At 38.0% G+C, this 14823-nt stretch overlaps 1 protein-coding gene across 1 annotated transcript in view; it reads left to right on the forward strand.

The window, feature by feature from the left end:
* LOC127572017 (protein IWS1 homolog) overlaps window positions 1-14823 on the forward strand; it is a 43259-nt gene that overhangs the window by 12908 nt on the left and 15528 nt on the right. Inside the window, exons 4-9 of the mRNA XM_052018817.1 lie at window positions 621-680; window positions 972-1593; window positions 7101-7167; window positions 10764-10876; window positions 11421-11571; window positions 13862-13944. Coding sequence (XP_051874777.1) covers window positions 621-680; window positions 972-1593; window positions 7101-7167; window positions 10764-10876; window positions 11421-11571; window positions 13862-13944 — 1096 coding nt within the window. The remainder of the gene's footprint in view (window positions 1-620; window positions 681-971; window positions 1594-7100; window positions 7168-10763; window positions 10877-11420; window positions 11572-13861; window positions 13945-14823) is intronic.

Below are 14823 nucleotides of genomic sequence, written 5' to 3' on the forward strand. Positions count from 1 at the left end.
TTCTCCATTCAGGAAACTTGTCATTGTTATCACAGCTCATGCGCGAGGAAAAGCCAATATATCTATTCAATAACACCAATCAAAGCGACATACGATTTTCTCAAGAACTAAATATCACTGCCTTCCCTTGCCTCCCCCAGTACTATTAAAACTATGAGTGAAGCAGAAAGAATGGCCAACCAAATTCCTTAATACCTTAATTGGTGAATAAGTCCTATCAAGGTTTGCCTCCCAGAAGTGGGTTTAATTTATGTTGGATTAATTCACTGTCCATAAATTAAACCAAATATGCTTTTGAAGCTTAGCAACAAGCAGAATTTAGATGTACATGACATTTAATGATTTGTTTTATTGAACTCGGGAACTCTTCATAAGAATAATATATCCATTGTATGTATATATGATTGCTTGAGACAGTAAGTATTTAACATTGAAATAGGGCATTTTTACCAAGTATTTGATGGTGCAACAAGTGAAACTTAACCAAAGGCTTTTATAGTAGAATGGAGAAAGGACAGAGGGAAGTGGATTTTGGCAAAGATGTGTTAGGGTGAATGGTCTGAATACCAACCAATTCCATGGCCAAATCTATTTGCTAATACAGTGCTATTCTATTTCAGTGAAAAGGAAGAAGCCAGTACTTTCTGATAGTGAGGATGAGAAAGAAGTCCACAATAAATGTAAGTATCCAGCAGGGTACGAGGGTAGCTTTTATGTGTGTTATTTTAAATAAGCATTCATCTAAAAGTGATATGTGGAGCCATCCGTCACTCACTATGGTAACTGCTGCATCAAAAGATGAGAAATCAGCTTGTCACTCTTGCAGTGTCATACTTATGTGAAGGATGTGTGTGTGGTTGGCCCATCAAACCACATTCCCAACACTCAGAACAAATAAGTGTTTCAAATGGTTAAGAACCTGGCACAATGTGTAGGACTAGTCTAAATAAGATGCTTTTTTTTTTCCACAGCTGCAAAGAAAACTCGCTTGATGTCGGACAGTGAGGACTCAGACAGTGACGTTGCACCCACCAAGAAAAGTGCCATTGACTCGGATAGGGAGGAATCAGGTAGTGAAGCTGGTGATGTAAAGAGAAAGCAGGCTGTCTCAGGAGGCCAGGAATCGGACAGCGAAGCCGATGTTGCTCCAGTGAAGCGTATCGTTTCAGACGATGACGATTCTGACAGCAGTGCTGACGTCTCAAAGGCCAAGCGTATAGCCTCCGATGACGATGACTCCGACAGTGACTCAAACACTCGTGTGAAAAAGCAGGTTGTTTCTGATGCTGAGGATTCTGATAGCAACGTGGGTGTTAGGAAAAAACGGGTCTTCTCTGATGGTGATGGTTCAGAGAGTGATTCTGCTCCAAAGGAAAAGCGCATTGTGTCGGACGATGAGGACTCCAACTCAGACAGTGATACAGTTCCTAAGAAAAAACGCATTCTTTCTGCTGGCGAGGATTCTGACAGTGATGCTGCACCAGGAAAACAAGAGTCCAAGGCCATCTTATCTGACAGTGATGAGGAGAATAAGCAGCCCTCCCAAAAAGCTGAATCTGGTCTCTTTGGCAGTGACAGTGAATCTGAGGATGAGTAAGTGAAATGTGCTCCTAAAGCCAGGATGAGATTACTGTAGGAACATTGCATTATTTCCCCAACTCTCCATCCTAGATTGTTTTGTAATGCTTTTAGTAAATCCTGATGGACTCTTCATAGTATGTTTTGTTGAACCATGAAGAGCACTCAGTGCAATAGTCCAGTGCTCAGACCTCCTCAGCTGTGCCATATAACAACAGCTGCAGTCCCAAGGAGTAACACTAAGTTACAGATGTATTCCTGTATGCCACCAGGATAAGGTAGCAGAGCCATTAACCATTTAACACAAGGCTGAAATGCTGATGGGTATAGATAAACCAGTGTAGGGAATAGGAGAAATTTAAGTCAGGCATCACAGAAGAAAAGCATCCTACATCAAGGTGTTTTGTCTATAAGAGAATTTTGTTTCCTTGCTGTCTGTTGACTAACTCATGAGGGGAAAAAAAAATTATCTAACTCATCTGTGGTAAATCATTATCTGAAGCACTCTGGTGTGAGTACTGCATTTTAATGCTTCTGTAATTTGATGTGAACCACTCAACTGCTACCAACTAAGTTCGAGTTATGCAATATTCTATACGTTTATGCATTTTCTTAACTCATTTATTGAATATGTATAGCACCCTTTGGTATCAGTTGTTCTTGCTTGCTTATTTCTCTCATTCTCTTTTCTTTCTTTTTCAATCTTTTTATTAGTTTTCAAATTAATACAGATTAATACATCAACGTTTATACATGTAATACAAAGAGATCAAGAGAACAATCATGACATGGATAATCATAAAGAACAATAGAGTATAAAAAAATCTGTAGGTCCAATGATCTGTTAGTGAATGAATATAATATAAAAGAAGAAGATTTATTATAAAATATAAAAAAAGAAAAAAAAACAAAACAATAAGAAAAATTATAAACAATATATCAAACCAAACTAAAGAAAAAAATTTTTTTAAAAAAAACAAAAAACAGAAAAAAAAACTGGACTAAAATTTCTCAATAGAAACAGAGCAATATTATGTCATCAACTCCGTTCCTCTAAATTGAAAGGTTATTATAAGGGAATCTATATCATGTGAAAATATTGAATAAATGGACTCCAAACTTCCTCAAATTTAAGCAAAGGATCAACAGTACCACTCCTAATTTTTTCCAAGTCTAAACATGATATAGTTTGAGAAAACCATTGAAAAGTAGTAGGGGGTATTGGATCCTTCCATTTAAGCAAAATGGATCGTTTGGCCATTAATGTAACAAAGGCAATCATATGGTTAGCGGAGGCAGATAAATGGCCAGATTCTATCCTTGGTAAACCAAAAATTGCAGTGATAGGATGAGGTTGTAAATCAATCTTCAATACATTTGAAATAATGTTAAAAATGTCTTTCCAATATTTTTCCAAAAGAGGACAGGACCAAAACATATGTGTCAAAGAAGCCACATTCGATTTACATTTGTCTCATATAGGATTTATATGTTGATAAAAATGAGCTAGTTTATCTTTTGATATATGGGTCCTGTGAACTACCTTAAACTGTATCAAAGAATGTCTGGCACACATTGAAGATGTATTAACTAAATGAAGAATTTTCTTCCAAGTCTCTGTAGGTATAGATGTCTGGAGTTCACTTTCCTATTCATTCTTAATTTTGTCCAGTGGTTCTGAAGGAATTTTCATAATTAAATCATAAATTATTGCTATCAAGCCCTTCTGACGAGGATTAAAACCAAAAATTTTTTCTGTAATTTTAGTTTTGTAAGGTGTGGGAAAAGAGGGTATAGTCTCATCCTCCGCTTTTAGACCAAAAAGTTGTCATTCATACAGGAGAGCTGATAGAACAGTCTCTTCAGCATTTCTTTTGTATTTGCCTGATGCCTTATTTGACCACCCCTTACTGTCTGTTAGCCCGTCTCTGCTTTTTTCTTTCTTTTGTTTGTGGTGTGTTCTATCATAACTCTGTTACAAGAATGCTGTTCAAACTTCTTTCTTTGAAGAATATGTCAAAATTCCAATTATTAACCAGTTTTTAAGTTCCTCTATGGATATCCCTCTTGTATCTCCCACACCTCGCATTTCTTTGCTGTTTCTGTTACGTTATTACTAATTTGCTATATCTTATCACTCTTCAATTAACACCAGTATAATGTTCCAAGATGTTGGTTGCTCATTGATGGCTAATCATTTGGCATTATGACATTTTATTTATGGTTTAAAAAAAATGAGACTGGGCGCATGATACTCGAGTGCCATTAAGTTCATCCTCTTCCAGTTCTTAAGTAACATACTGATTTGTAATCTATTTAACTTTCACATAACAAGGCAAACTCTTCACAGCTTCATAATTATTATTCAGCATTCCATTAAGTAAAGACTGGTGTACATTAAGTTTCTAACTTGCTGGGATGATAAAAATGTTGCATTGAAGATACTGTATAAACAAAAAGCTGTATTCTTCCTTTTGGAAAGCGGGCAAAGTGTCACTGATAAAGTCCAGGTCAGGATTCTTTGCTACTTTCGGGATTCTTTGCTACACTCATTGTACTGTGTATTAGAGCTAAGGGTGTACAATAGTTTCTCTATGCTGGTGTGCTGGACATTAGAATGCATATGGCTATTTGATCTTTCTCCATATCTGTTGGACTTGAAAAGTTGCACAGATAGAATCAAAGGGGATTTAGTCAATAGGGAGGCTAAAATTAGAATTCTTTGCTTATTGTTGGCATACAGTCCATAATTTTGTATTGTTAACAGTATGAAGTATGTTACAGAAGTATAATGTAAAAGCAGGTGGGGATCACGCAGAGTGAGATTAATCTTGGCTCATAAAAGATTTTTATGTCTTGATTTATTAGCACATATGAGACGCTTCTGTGTTGTAAATATGTATGGCTCTGTGGCTTGGTATGAAGCCTTAAACAACAAATATATGAGAGTTATAGACCTTACTGATTATATTTCTACAAATGTAATCTATTCAGACTTCAGCCAGCCTTTTGGTACCACACAGTGATTAGGCCACGAGAGAAAGGTGCAGAAGGCAAGTCAAGTTGAAAATTGGCTAAACAAGAGAAAACAACCAATATTTGTGAATGGAACTGTTATCATCAAAAATCAGTGATGCAGCTGTTACTGTTTACTGTGCATATAAATTATACAGAACTAGGGAACAGAAGCAAGGATGTCCATCTTTACAGACAACACACACACAAAATACTGGAGGAACTCAGCAGGTCAGGCAGCATCCATGGAGGGAAGTAAACAGTTGACTTTTCAGGTTGAGACTCTTCATCAGGACTTATTTCTCTCCATAGATGCTGCCTGACCTGCTGAGTTCCTTCAGCATTTTGTATGTGTTGCTCCAGATTCTAGCATCTCCAGAATCTCTTATGTCCCCCTATCTTTACGGATGCTGGGAAGTGCATTCAAGCAACATTATTTAGGTCAACTGAGCACAAAGGAAAGCAGGTAGATGGGTTAATGTGGCAAATCGTATTTAATGTTGGAAAAATACAATACAAGGTGGGGAACTTAACAGTGGAAATATAAAGTATGTGCAAAAATATGCAGAAGCCAGTCAAAAGCAGCAAAGAGAGAAAAGACAAACAGTGACAGTTTTGGTGTTTTCCATTCACTAGGTATCTAGCGCTTGCAACTTACCCTTTTCACTTCAACAAAATGGTTCAGGACTATAGCACCCAACACAGGAGAGTGATCTGGGGGCATTGTGAAAAACTCATTCAAATGAACAGCATTTGGTATTGAAGCAAAAAGGAAACCCAAACAGAAGTTGGAACATACAGCAGGTGGACACAGCATTGAAGTATGGGATGAATTTTCAATATCATAGCTGGATAGATAACTGTTCCTGTGGATTGAAAGCTTGTTTTTAATCTGCTTCATTTTTAAATCCACCAAAATCAATGGATAATCCACAGTACCAATTTTATATCTAGGTTGTAAATCTGCCCCAAAGAATTTCTACCAGTCACTGGACCCAGCTGAAGTATTTGATGCAGTTCCGGTTACCAAGCTCAAGACTTGCCAGCTGTGAGGAGAGACTGAGAACTTTGAAGTTCTCGTTCATGAGAAAGAATGGCTAGGAGCCCAACTAGTATGGTGGATGGTGAACGCCCCTTTGTAGAATCAGCTTCTGGATTCTGTGCCACCTTGGACCATTGGGTTCCGATTTTATGCCTGTAAAGTAGGCAGGAATAATCCAGTTTCTATGCTTTGGAATAGGATTTATGATAGTGTCCATTGATGATGTTGAGAAAAATTGAAGGATCATTGAATAGGTATTTGAGGGTATTTTGCATTTAGATAGCATCTCAAAAATACTTCATAGTCAATAAGCCAAAAAAAGTATTTCCCCACATTTTAAAGCATAATATGGTGAAATGCTAATTGGAAACACATTTCAAATATAGACTCTGAATAAATGATACATTTTGACTGCAGGTGAAGTAAGATAAGTATGCTACTATCAGTCATTAAGACCTATGCTGTATCCCCAGTTTGTTTCAGTGGGTTGAATGTTGCTGTTCACAGCAAGTAAACATTTATAACCTAGAAGTGATAGAATCTGGAGAGAATTGATGAGAATCTGGGGAGAATAAAAAAAGGGGTTAATGTAGGATTAGTGTAAATGGGTGGATGGTGTTTGGTGTGGGCCGAAGGGCCTGTTTCTATGCTGTATCACTCTGACTCTAAATACCTCTCTGCAATGATCTATATCTTATGAAATTATCTAACATTATTTTAATGAAAGCAGGAAAGAGTTGGCATTTAAGTAGCATCTCGTCGCTTCATCAAATTTTCCAAAGTCTTTTGTTTAAAAAAATAGGAAAGTTTTTATCATGCAGTCATTGTTTTATAGGCAGCCAGCCAGGGTATAAGGTACCACAAACAGCAGTGAGTAAATTTGCTTTAGCACCTTTGGTGGAAGAATAAATGTTGGCATTTCAGCAGGAGAACTCCTAAGTTCATGAGATGTTTAATGACTGGCCAGAGAAACACACTGGGATTCTGTTTAAACCAAAGGCACCCAACCTCCAATGTAACCCTTCCTCAGTATTGTATCAGCCTGAATTGTGTTGGTGTATTTGAGTGAAGGTTGTGCCATGGGACTCAGGAGATCAAGATACTGTCAACAGGTGACAGCAGGCAGTATGGTTTTCTGCTACCAACTAGCCAGATTGCTGCTTTTATGTCTGAATTCATAGGGATTGGAGCTAAATTATTTCCACCCATTTGACCAAGTGTGTGCACAGAATTGTCAGTTGCCTAGGTTTTAGTGGAGATTAATTTCTATTGGAGATGTCCCATGTTAAGAGATTTCCATTGACCACGACAGGTTATGTACCAATGCTCAGTGACTTTGCGACTCATTGAGAGGCACTGCAGTGGAATAAGAGAATAGTCCCTCACATATAGATAATATTTCCTATTGGTAGGACAAATGTCTATGGGTATCCTGGTAACATTTTCCTCTGCTTCCTCAAAACAGGACTGGTGTTGGAAACTTGATAGCTGACATTTTTGGTGAATCGGATGATGAAGGGGAAGAGTTTACAGTACGTATAGAGTTGGTTTGTAAATACTCTGGTTCACCTGATTTATTACCACTGAATTAAAAACAAAAAGGCCCTGCTGATTGTTTTAAACTTCCAATGAATCATTAAACTCTGTCAAAGAATTTTTGAAAATCACAACGTTAACGTAAGTAGTGAATGTTTGTAGTCTTAGGAGGACAACATACAAAATACTGGTGTCTATTTTTAACGTTAAATAACTCTTAGACAACATTTTCAATCTGACAGTTAGCCTGCTCTGACAACCAAGTAATCTCAATTTATCATAAAAGTTTACAGAAGGAGACACTTCAGCCTACCTTGTTCTTGTCAACTATGAAAAAATTCTTTAGGCATCGAATTTCTAAACTTTATTTTATGGCAAATTGAATGCTATTCCGGATCCTATTTAAAATATGATGAGGGTTTCTGCCTTTATACTTGTTTCAGAATCAAACTTCCATAATTCTAGAGAAGAAAAAAACCCTGTTCTCCTACATAATCCTATATAATAACTCAGTTATTCATCTGTTGTTATTGACTTCTTAATCAAGTGAAAAAGTACTTCCTGTTCATTAGTTCCAAGCATCTTGTAATTTTACACACCTTGATTAAAACTTTTGATAGTTTGTCGACCATTAACCTTTACCTCCTGTCATTGAACCAATTTTACATCCAACCTATTGCATTCCTTGGGATGCCATAGGCTTTTGGTTTTTGATCATTCTGCCATATAGGTACATCAAATGCAATACCATCATCATCCCTCCTTGACACCTCCTCAAAAAAAAATCAATTTGACCTTCCCTTAACAAAACTGTATCAATAGTTCCTGATCAATCTGTGCCTTTCTGAGTAACAATTTATTCCATTCCTCAGAGTTTTTTCTAATAATTTGCTTCCCAGGAGTGTTAGGCTAATGAACCTGCATATAGTCAGTCTGTCTCTTCTTCCTTTTTGAACAAAAGTAGCACATTGTTTTTTTTTCAATCCTCCTGCACCTGTTCTCTCTCCATGTAATTAAGACAAGGTTAATGTCTCCACTGTTTCTTCCGTTGCTTTTTTAATGGCCTGGGATGTATTTTTTCTGGGCTTGTTGGTTTATCTACTTAGAAAGGTGCTGAGCCCTTTAATATATAATGTTCTAGTTCTAGTAATTGGTCAGAGGTTTGCTGTTCCAAGTGCCAATAGTCTAGCACCAATACAACTGAAAACTGATGATCAGGAGTTTCAAAACGCTTAGCCAGTACTAATACTTGGGCTGCAAATTATTTATTTGGGAGATATAGATCAGCTGACATTCAGCCAGTGTTTACTTTGTACATCACTGATTATTTCTCAATTCCAACCATCGCCATATCTTTCTATTCGAGACTTTATTTGGGCTAACTAGGCTCATCGATGTTTACAATACACCATTTGGCCCATCATACCTACGTTAGCTCTTAAATAGAGAGTTCTAAAATCAACTCTGTAAATTCAGTAGCACATACTGTGTTTTAGATTTATTATGAGCAAGTGAGTTTTATATTCTCAATCTCTTTGGATTTACGTCTGACCCTTGTAGATTAAATTCTCAGATCCTTTTGTCCTATTGTGTGTTTCCTAATAAACTGAATCTAGTATTGTACTGCCATTTCAGCATCCCCCACCTAATTGGGATATCTCACAGTGCTTCACAATCACATATTCAGTCTGCCTGCCGCTTTGTGGACATGTTATGCACAAACCACTTGTCACGTGTTGCACAAAAAGCAGTAACAGGTATTTTGGTCTTGTTGTTTGAGGAAAACCAGATGTCTGAGATATTGAGAGAATCACCCAGCTGAAAGAGCATGCAGCACCATCTCAGTAAAATGATAAAGATTACTCCACTGGGTTAGTCCTCATTCCTACAAACTGGAATATGACCTAATGCACACAATACAAGGCATTGGAACTGTCAAATTTCAGGATTGTTACAGTATTACCACAGAGAGCATTTGGAAATACTTTTTCTTTAAGTGGTGTGCTTTTAAGGTATGGCAAATTCAAGTACCTTTAAAATTCTCTTCACAGCCACATGGCAGAGATTTTTAAACGATAACAAGCCTGGCATTGGAGTTGTTTTCCACAATGACAGCGGACAATGGCTAATTATCTGTTTTCAAAATTCCTACAAGCATCTACATCTGTTATTGGGATGGCCCTATTCATTTAAGCTCGGCATGAGGTAACTGCCAAGATTCCACTCTTGGGAGGTGGGGAGTGTTGGAGTGTAGTTTATTTTGTTGACCATGATTGTTGAACAGAGAAGCAGTTAAGGAAGTTGCTACCGCCCCCCCCCCCCCCCCCCCCCCCCCCCCCCCACTGCAAACTTAGCAAATTCTGATGCTGGATATAATTAAGAGAATTAGAGGAACATGCATTTACATGGCAATATAGATGTGGAATGGATAGATTTCCTGATGAAATAGTGCTAACTAAACCTAGAAAGAAAGATTATTAGTCAGTTTAATTGACAGAACGATAAAAATAAAGCACGTCCATTAAAAGGGAAAATATGTACTTTTTTTGTATTTGTGATTAAAAAGAATTTTGGCTGATTAGATTAAAGTGAGAGTTGAATTTGACTCGCTCTTTTTAGTTGCTGTCTGATTTGGTACTGCCATCATCTCACAAAAATGTCAATACTTTGTCTATTGGCAGATTGGACAAGCACATGAAAGATGCTTTAGCCTGTTCACTTTACAAGGGAGTAGCTTAAATGCATGGTTTATGCTGTTGCATGATTAGAAATTGGTAGTGTAGATGCATGCAAAAGAAAAGCACATGGGAACGATAATGTGAGATTTACTAGCACTTCTGAACCCAGGAAAATAATGAGATATTCCAGGATTTGTAGCAGTGGTATTACCCAATAGTCAAACTGACTTTTAACCAAATTATTATAGTTTTGTTCATCTGTTGGATTGGGCAAGTTTTATGCTGGCCAAGCCGCACTGAGAAAATCATCAATCAAATCACTATTCATTCTCTATGTATAGAGTAACCGTCAGCTTCTTGGGCCAAAAGTTCTGCGGTGTAAACTTTATGAGCAGGTTTGCTTAATGAAGCTGTTTGTACCCCATGCCTTCTCTAACTTGAAGTGCTTGGTTGATGGTATAGAGGAAGCTATACTTGGTAACAAGAACTTGACCTCGGAGTTTGATGCTGGTAATGCAATATTTAAAATGAAATAGATCTACTGGTAATTATGCCATTCAATGTCCAGCCTATCTGATTTGTAGTGGCTCTGAGAAGATAAGGTATTGACTATACCAACATTCAAAGTTGCAATACCCTTCAAACTATGTTTCCCAAATGGATTTTTAAGATTGAGCTTATGAGTTATTCATTTTCTCCAGGGTAAGCTCTCCACTTGTTGCTGTAAGATCATTTTGACTGCATTCATAATGTCATAGTTGTACACTATAATACATTTGCAATCAACAAGCATTTTTTTGGAAAGAGCATAGAGAGCTTGATTGAAGCATGCTCTTTCCAGCTCTTTTTTTTTCATTTCGGACTACATCCTGGTGAAATTTATCCATAACTCTAAACTTTATCCTTCTGCTCAGGGTTTTAACCAAGAGGATCTAGATGGTGAAAAAGCTGCACAAGAGGCAGAGAGGAAGAAAATGGTTGCTGAAGAGTCGGACTCAGACAGTGAAGTCAGAAGAAAGGGGCTAGAGTAAGTAGAAACATTGTCTTAAAATTCAGTTCCTACAGCAACAGCTTCTTGTGCTGGGATGTGATTTTGTTGAAGTTTTTGGAAAGCACAGTTATTGTTTTAGTGATCCAGAATTTACAGTAAGTTCTAAAATCACCTTGGATGGTAGAAAATGCTGAATGGAATCCCAGCACTCCAGAAAGGAAAATTTTTGCTTCAGAGGTTCCGGGGATGGAAGGAGGTGAAGCACTTTAGAAAAATGGTGAATTAACAACTCAATCTGAGGTTAAAGAATCCCACTCTGTAAATTCATTACTGCGCAATTGGGATGATCTTCCCCATCTGGCAGAGAATTATAGATCAGATGGCCCGATCTACTGGCTTAAGGCTTCACGAGTAATGGGAATGTAAAGTTGCAAGTACCACATGGTCAGGGGATGTACAGACCCATCCTTGTGTTACTGGGATTTTAACGGAATTGGACTTGGTTGGTGAAAGTGCTCTCTACCTACTCTATCCTGTGTAAGGTAATCTTTTATGCTTGACGAGTTTGTTTCTGTTGCAGTTCAGACTTTGTTTCTGATTTTGAGATGATGCTGCAGAAGAAGAAAGATCAAAACCGGAAGCGGCGACGAAATCGGGATGGCGGCACTTTCATCAGTGATGCAGATGATGTGGTTAGCGCTATGATCACCAAGATGAACGAAGCAGCAGAGGTGAGTCAACTAGTCACTAAGTAAGACAAGATGGGGATTGGGGAATTGCTCAAAGAACACAAGAAAATGGGAGCAGGTGTAGGCTGCCTGCCCTGCCAGTCAATATAACAATGGCTGATCTACACCAGGCCTCTTTGTTAGATGCCCATAGCTCTCAATCCCCTGATCTTTCAAATATTTAACTACCTCCATGTTAAGTGCTGCTAATGAACTAGCCTCCACAGCTCTCTAGGGGAAAGAATTCTAAAGATTCACTACCCTGTGCAGAAAGAAATTACCACGTACCTCAGCTTTGAATGACTGATCCTTATCTTGAAACTATGTCACTTCAAAGCTGTTCTACTAGTGGTGAAAACTTTTCAACATCTACCCTGCCATGCCCCCTTAAGATCTTATATTTCAATAAGATCATCCCTCATCCTTCGAAACTTCAAAGAATTCATCCTATTTAGCCTCTCCTGGCAGGGCAATCCTCTCATCCCAGGAATTAGGCTGGTAAATGTCTTTTGGACTGCCTCCAATGCTACTATATCCTTCCTGAGGTAAATGGGACTAAAATTGTGTGTAGGACTCCAGGTGTGGCCTCGCCAACTACCTAACAAACTTCCCTATGTGTAAACTCTAACCCTTTGCAATAAATATGCAATTTGCCCTCTAAAGAAGAACACTTTCCATTAGAAAGCCTGATCACGTGTTTGCAGTGGTTGGAAATGAAATCCATTATGGTTAGGTACTGAATTAGGTCCAATACTAACCCAGTATTATGAAGGTATTGGTTTGAGGAGTGTAATGAAATTGGGTCTAAGACTATTAGTCAAATAACTGTAAAGTAGGGGCACCTGGGTGCATTAAAATGTGAAATCTTAGTTATAAGAGGGATCTATTCAGCTCATTGGACTGTCCACCCCATGAAAGAACAGTCCAATTTATTCCCCTTCTAAATTTTCCGTGGAATTTGCTTCCATCACTCTTTTGGATTGTGAAGAGCAGGCAGCGCTATCTAGGGCCAAAAAATAGCTGCTAATACACCATCATTTGGGAGTAGGGATGTCAGCATCATACTGTTTCCCTACTCTTCCTTCGGAGGTATAGAATGTTTTCCACTTCAAATTTTGCAATATATTCAACTCGTGTTAGCCAAGTAGTTGATTGGCAGGCATAGTTTTGAACAGATGATTGCCTTATAAGTAACTAGGTTGAATAGGAGTGATCACCAACAAAGAAGAGTGAGTGGAATACAATGCAAAATCTAAAGCTCAAAACATTCTATACCTCTGAAGGAAGAATAGGGAACATGATGATACTAATTGAAGATTAAAAATAATTGCAAATGCTGGAAAGTTTAAAAAGAAATACAGAAAATTTTGGAAACATTCAACACTCAACAGGTCAGGCAGCATCTGTGAAAAGGGGAACACGGTTAATAGTTCACTTCCAAGACCTTTTGTTAGAGTTTCTGGATTTTCTGTTTACATTACAAGGTCATTTGCCAGTAGCAGTGCAGGGGCAGTGAAGTGCAGTGTAGTGATGAGATTACTAGATTACTGTTTTGTGATTGTTTTCATCATTTGAAGTAAGAGGAGAGGAGCCTGAGAAGAGTATTAAGCAGGTTGTAAACCATGAAAATCAGAAGGGAAAGGTAGATGTATTACTTCAGCAAACTTAAGATAGTTTTGGCAGTTTCAATCCAGGTATTGTCTCATTCGGAATTGTCTTATTTCTCATCACAGAAACATAGTTGAAAGAAGATTGGGACTGGCAGCTCCACACTTCGGGGTGTAGAAGTTTGAAGTGTGCAAAAACAAAGAAAAAGAAAAAAAATAAATACAAACTCAAGTGGAGGAGGCTCATGGGTGATTGTTGTTATATAAAATTATGAAGGGAATAGACGGGGTAGATAGTAAAAAGTCTTTTTCCCCATGGTGAGAGTGTCTAAGACAAGAGGACAAAGGTTTATAGTGAGAGGTAGGAGTTATAGAGGGGATCTGAGGGACAACTTTTTCATACAGAGGGTGGCTGGAGTCTGAAATGCACTGCCGGAAGAGGTGGTGGAGGCTGATTGGACATTTAAGAAGCATCTAGACAAGTAATTGAATCACCAAAGCATGCAAGTCTACATACCCAATGCATGCAAATGGGATTAATATAGCTAGGTACAATGGGCTGCATTGGAATGATGGGCTGAAAGGCCTGTTTCTTGCCCTAAAACCCAATGACGTTGTTGCTGTGGACCAGATCCAATCATTGATATCTTTCCAGGCCCTGCTATGTTCATTTTTTTTCTTGGCAGGAAGATAGGCAACTCAACGGCCAAAAGAAGCCAGCTTTGAAGAAACTCACCCTTCTCCCCACAGTTGTAATGCATTTGAAAAAGTAAGTAGTGATTCACCCCTGTTCCTCTTCGAAATTTCAGTGAAGCAAGTGCTGAGTTTCTTGTATTAGTTCCCATTAGTAGTGCCTCCACTGGTAAGAGATTCAAACTACAGATAGAACAGGTACATTCTGATATTTTGCGTGTATGCATAATCTACAGGTGCTCAATGACCCTGCCTACCTAAATTGGTAGCTTAGTTGAGTGGTCAGAGTGAAACTGAAGAATACAGAGCTGAACTTGAGAAGAGTGTTACCATTTTCAGGAAAAGCAGAGAAAAGCATTTTGAGATGAGATGCTTCTCACCAGTGACTTGTATTCTACTACGTTCTTAATGTTAGGGCAATCCATGGCATTGAAGATATTATTTTATAACCAAAGCAGATTGGAATTAATACTTTGACTACATCTTTCATCATATCTACTGCAGTTTACCTTAATTTATTAAAGTTAAGTTTTCCAAAGTCACAGATCTCCTTTTAGGAACTATAAAAGATCATGTGCCCAACATGCTCGTATTTTCTGAAAGCTGTGAAATCCTGATAAGCCAATTTAGAAATTTAGATTAGCCAATCTAAATTGCATTTTGACATGAAGAAAATGTTTTAAAAATCTTTTAAGGAACATCTTTTAAACGTTGCTCTGAGATGGTGATCTGGAACACTTGATCGTATGATAATTGTAATATAGATTCATACAGCAGGAAACAAGCTCTTCAGCGCACCAGGTTCATGCTGATCATAGAGAACCTAACTGCTCCAATGCCATTTTCCCTCTTGCACCCCAGGCAACTCCTCTTTTCCCCATCAATTCTTCTGCCACCCAGCTTTAACAAGGGAACTTTAGATGAGCCAATTAACCTAGCAGCCAGCCTGTATTTG

Source organism: Pristis pectinata, chromosome 6, assembly GCF_009764475.1.
Source record: "Pristis pectinata isolate sPriPec2 chromosome 6, sPriPec2.1.pri, whole genome shotgun sequence".
Lineage (NCBI taxonomy): Eukaryota > Metazoa > Chordata > Chondrichthyes > Rhinopristiformes > Pristidae > Pristis > Pristis pectinata.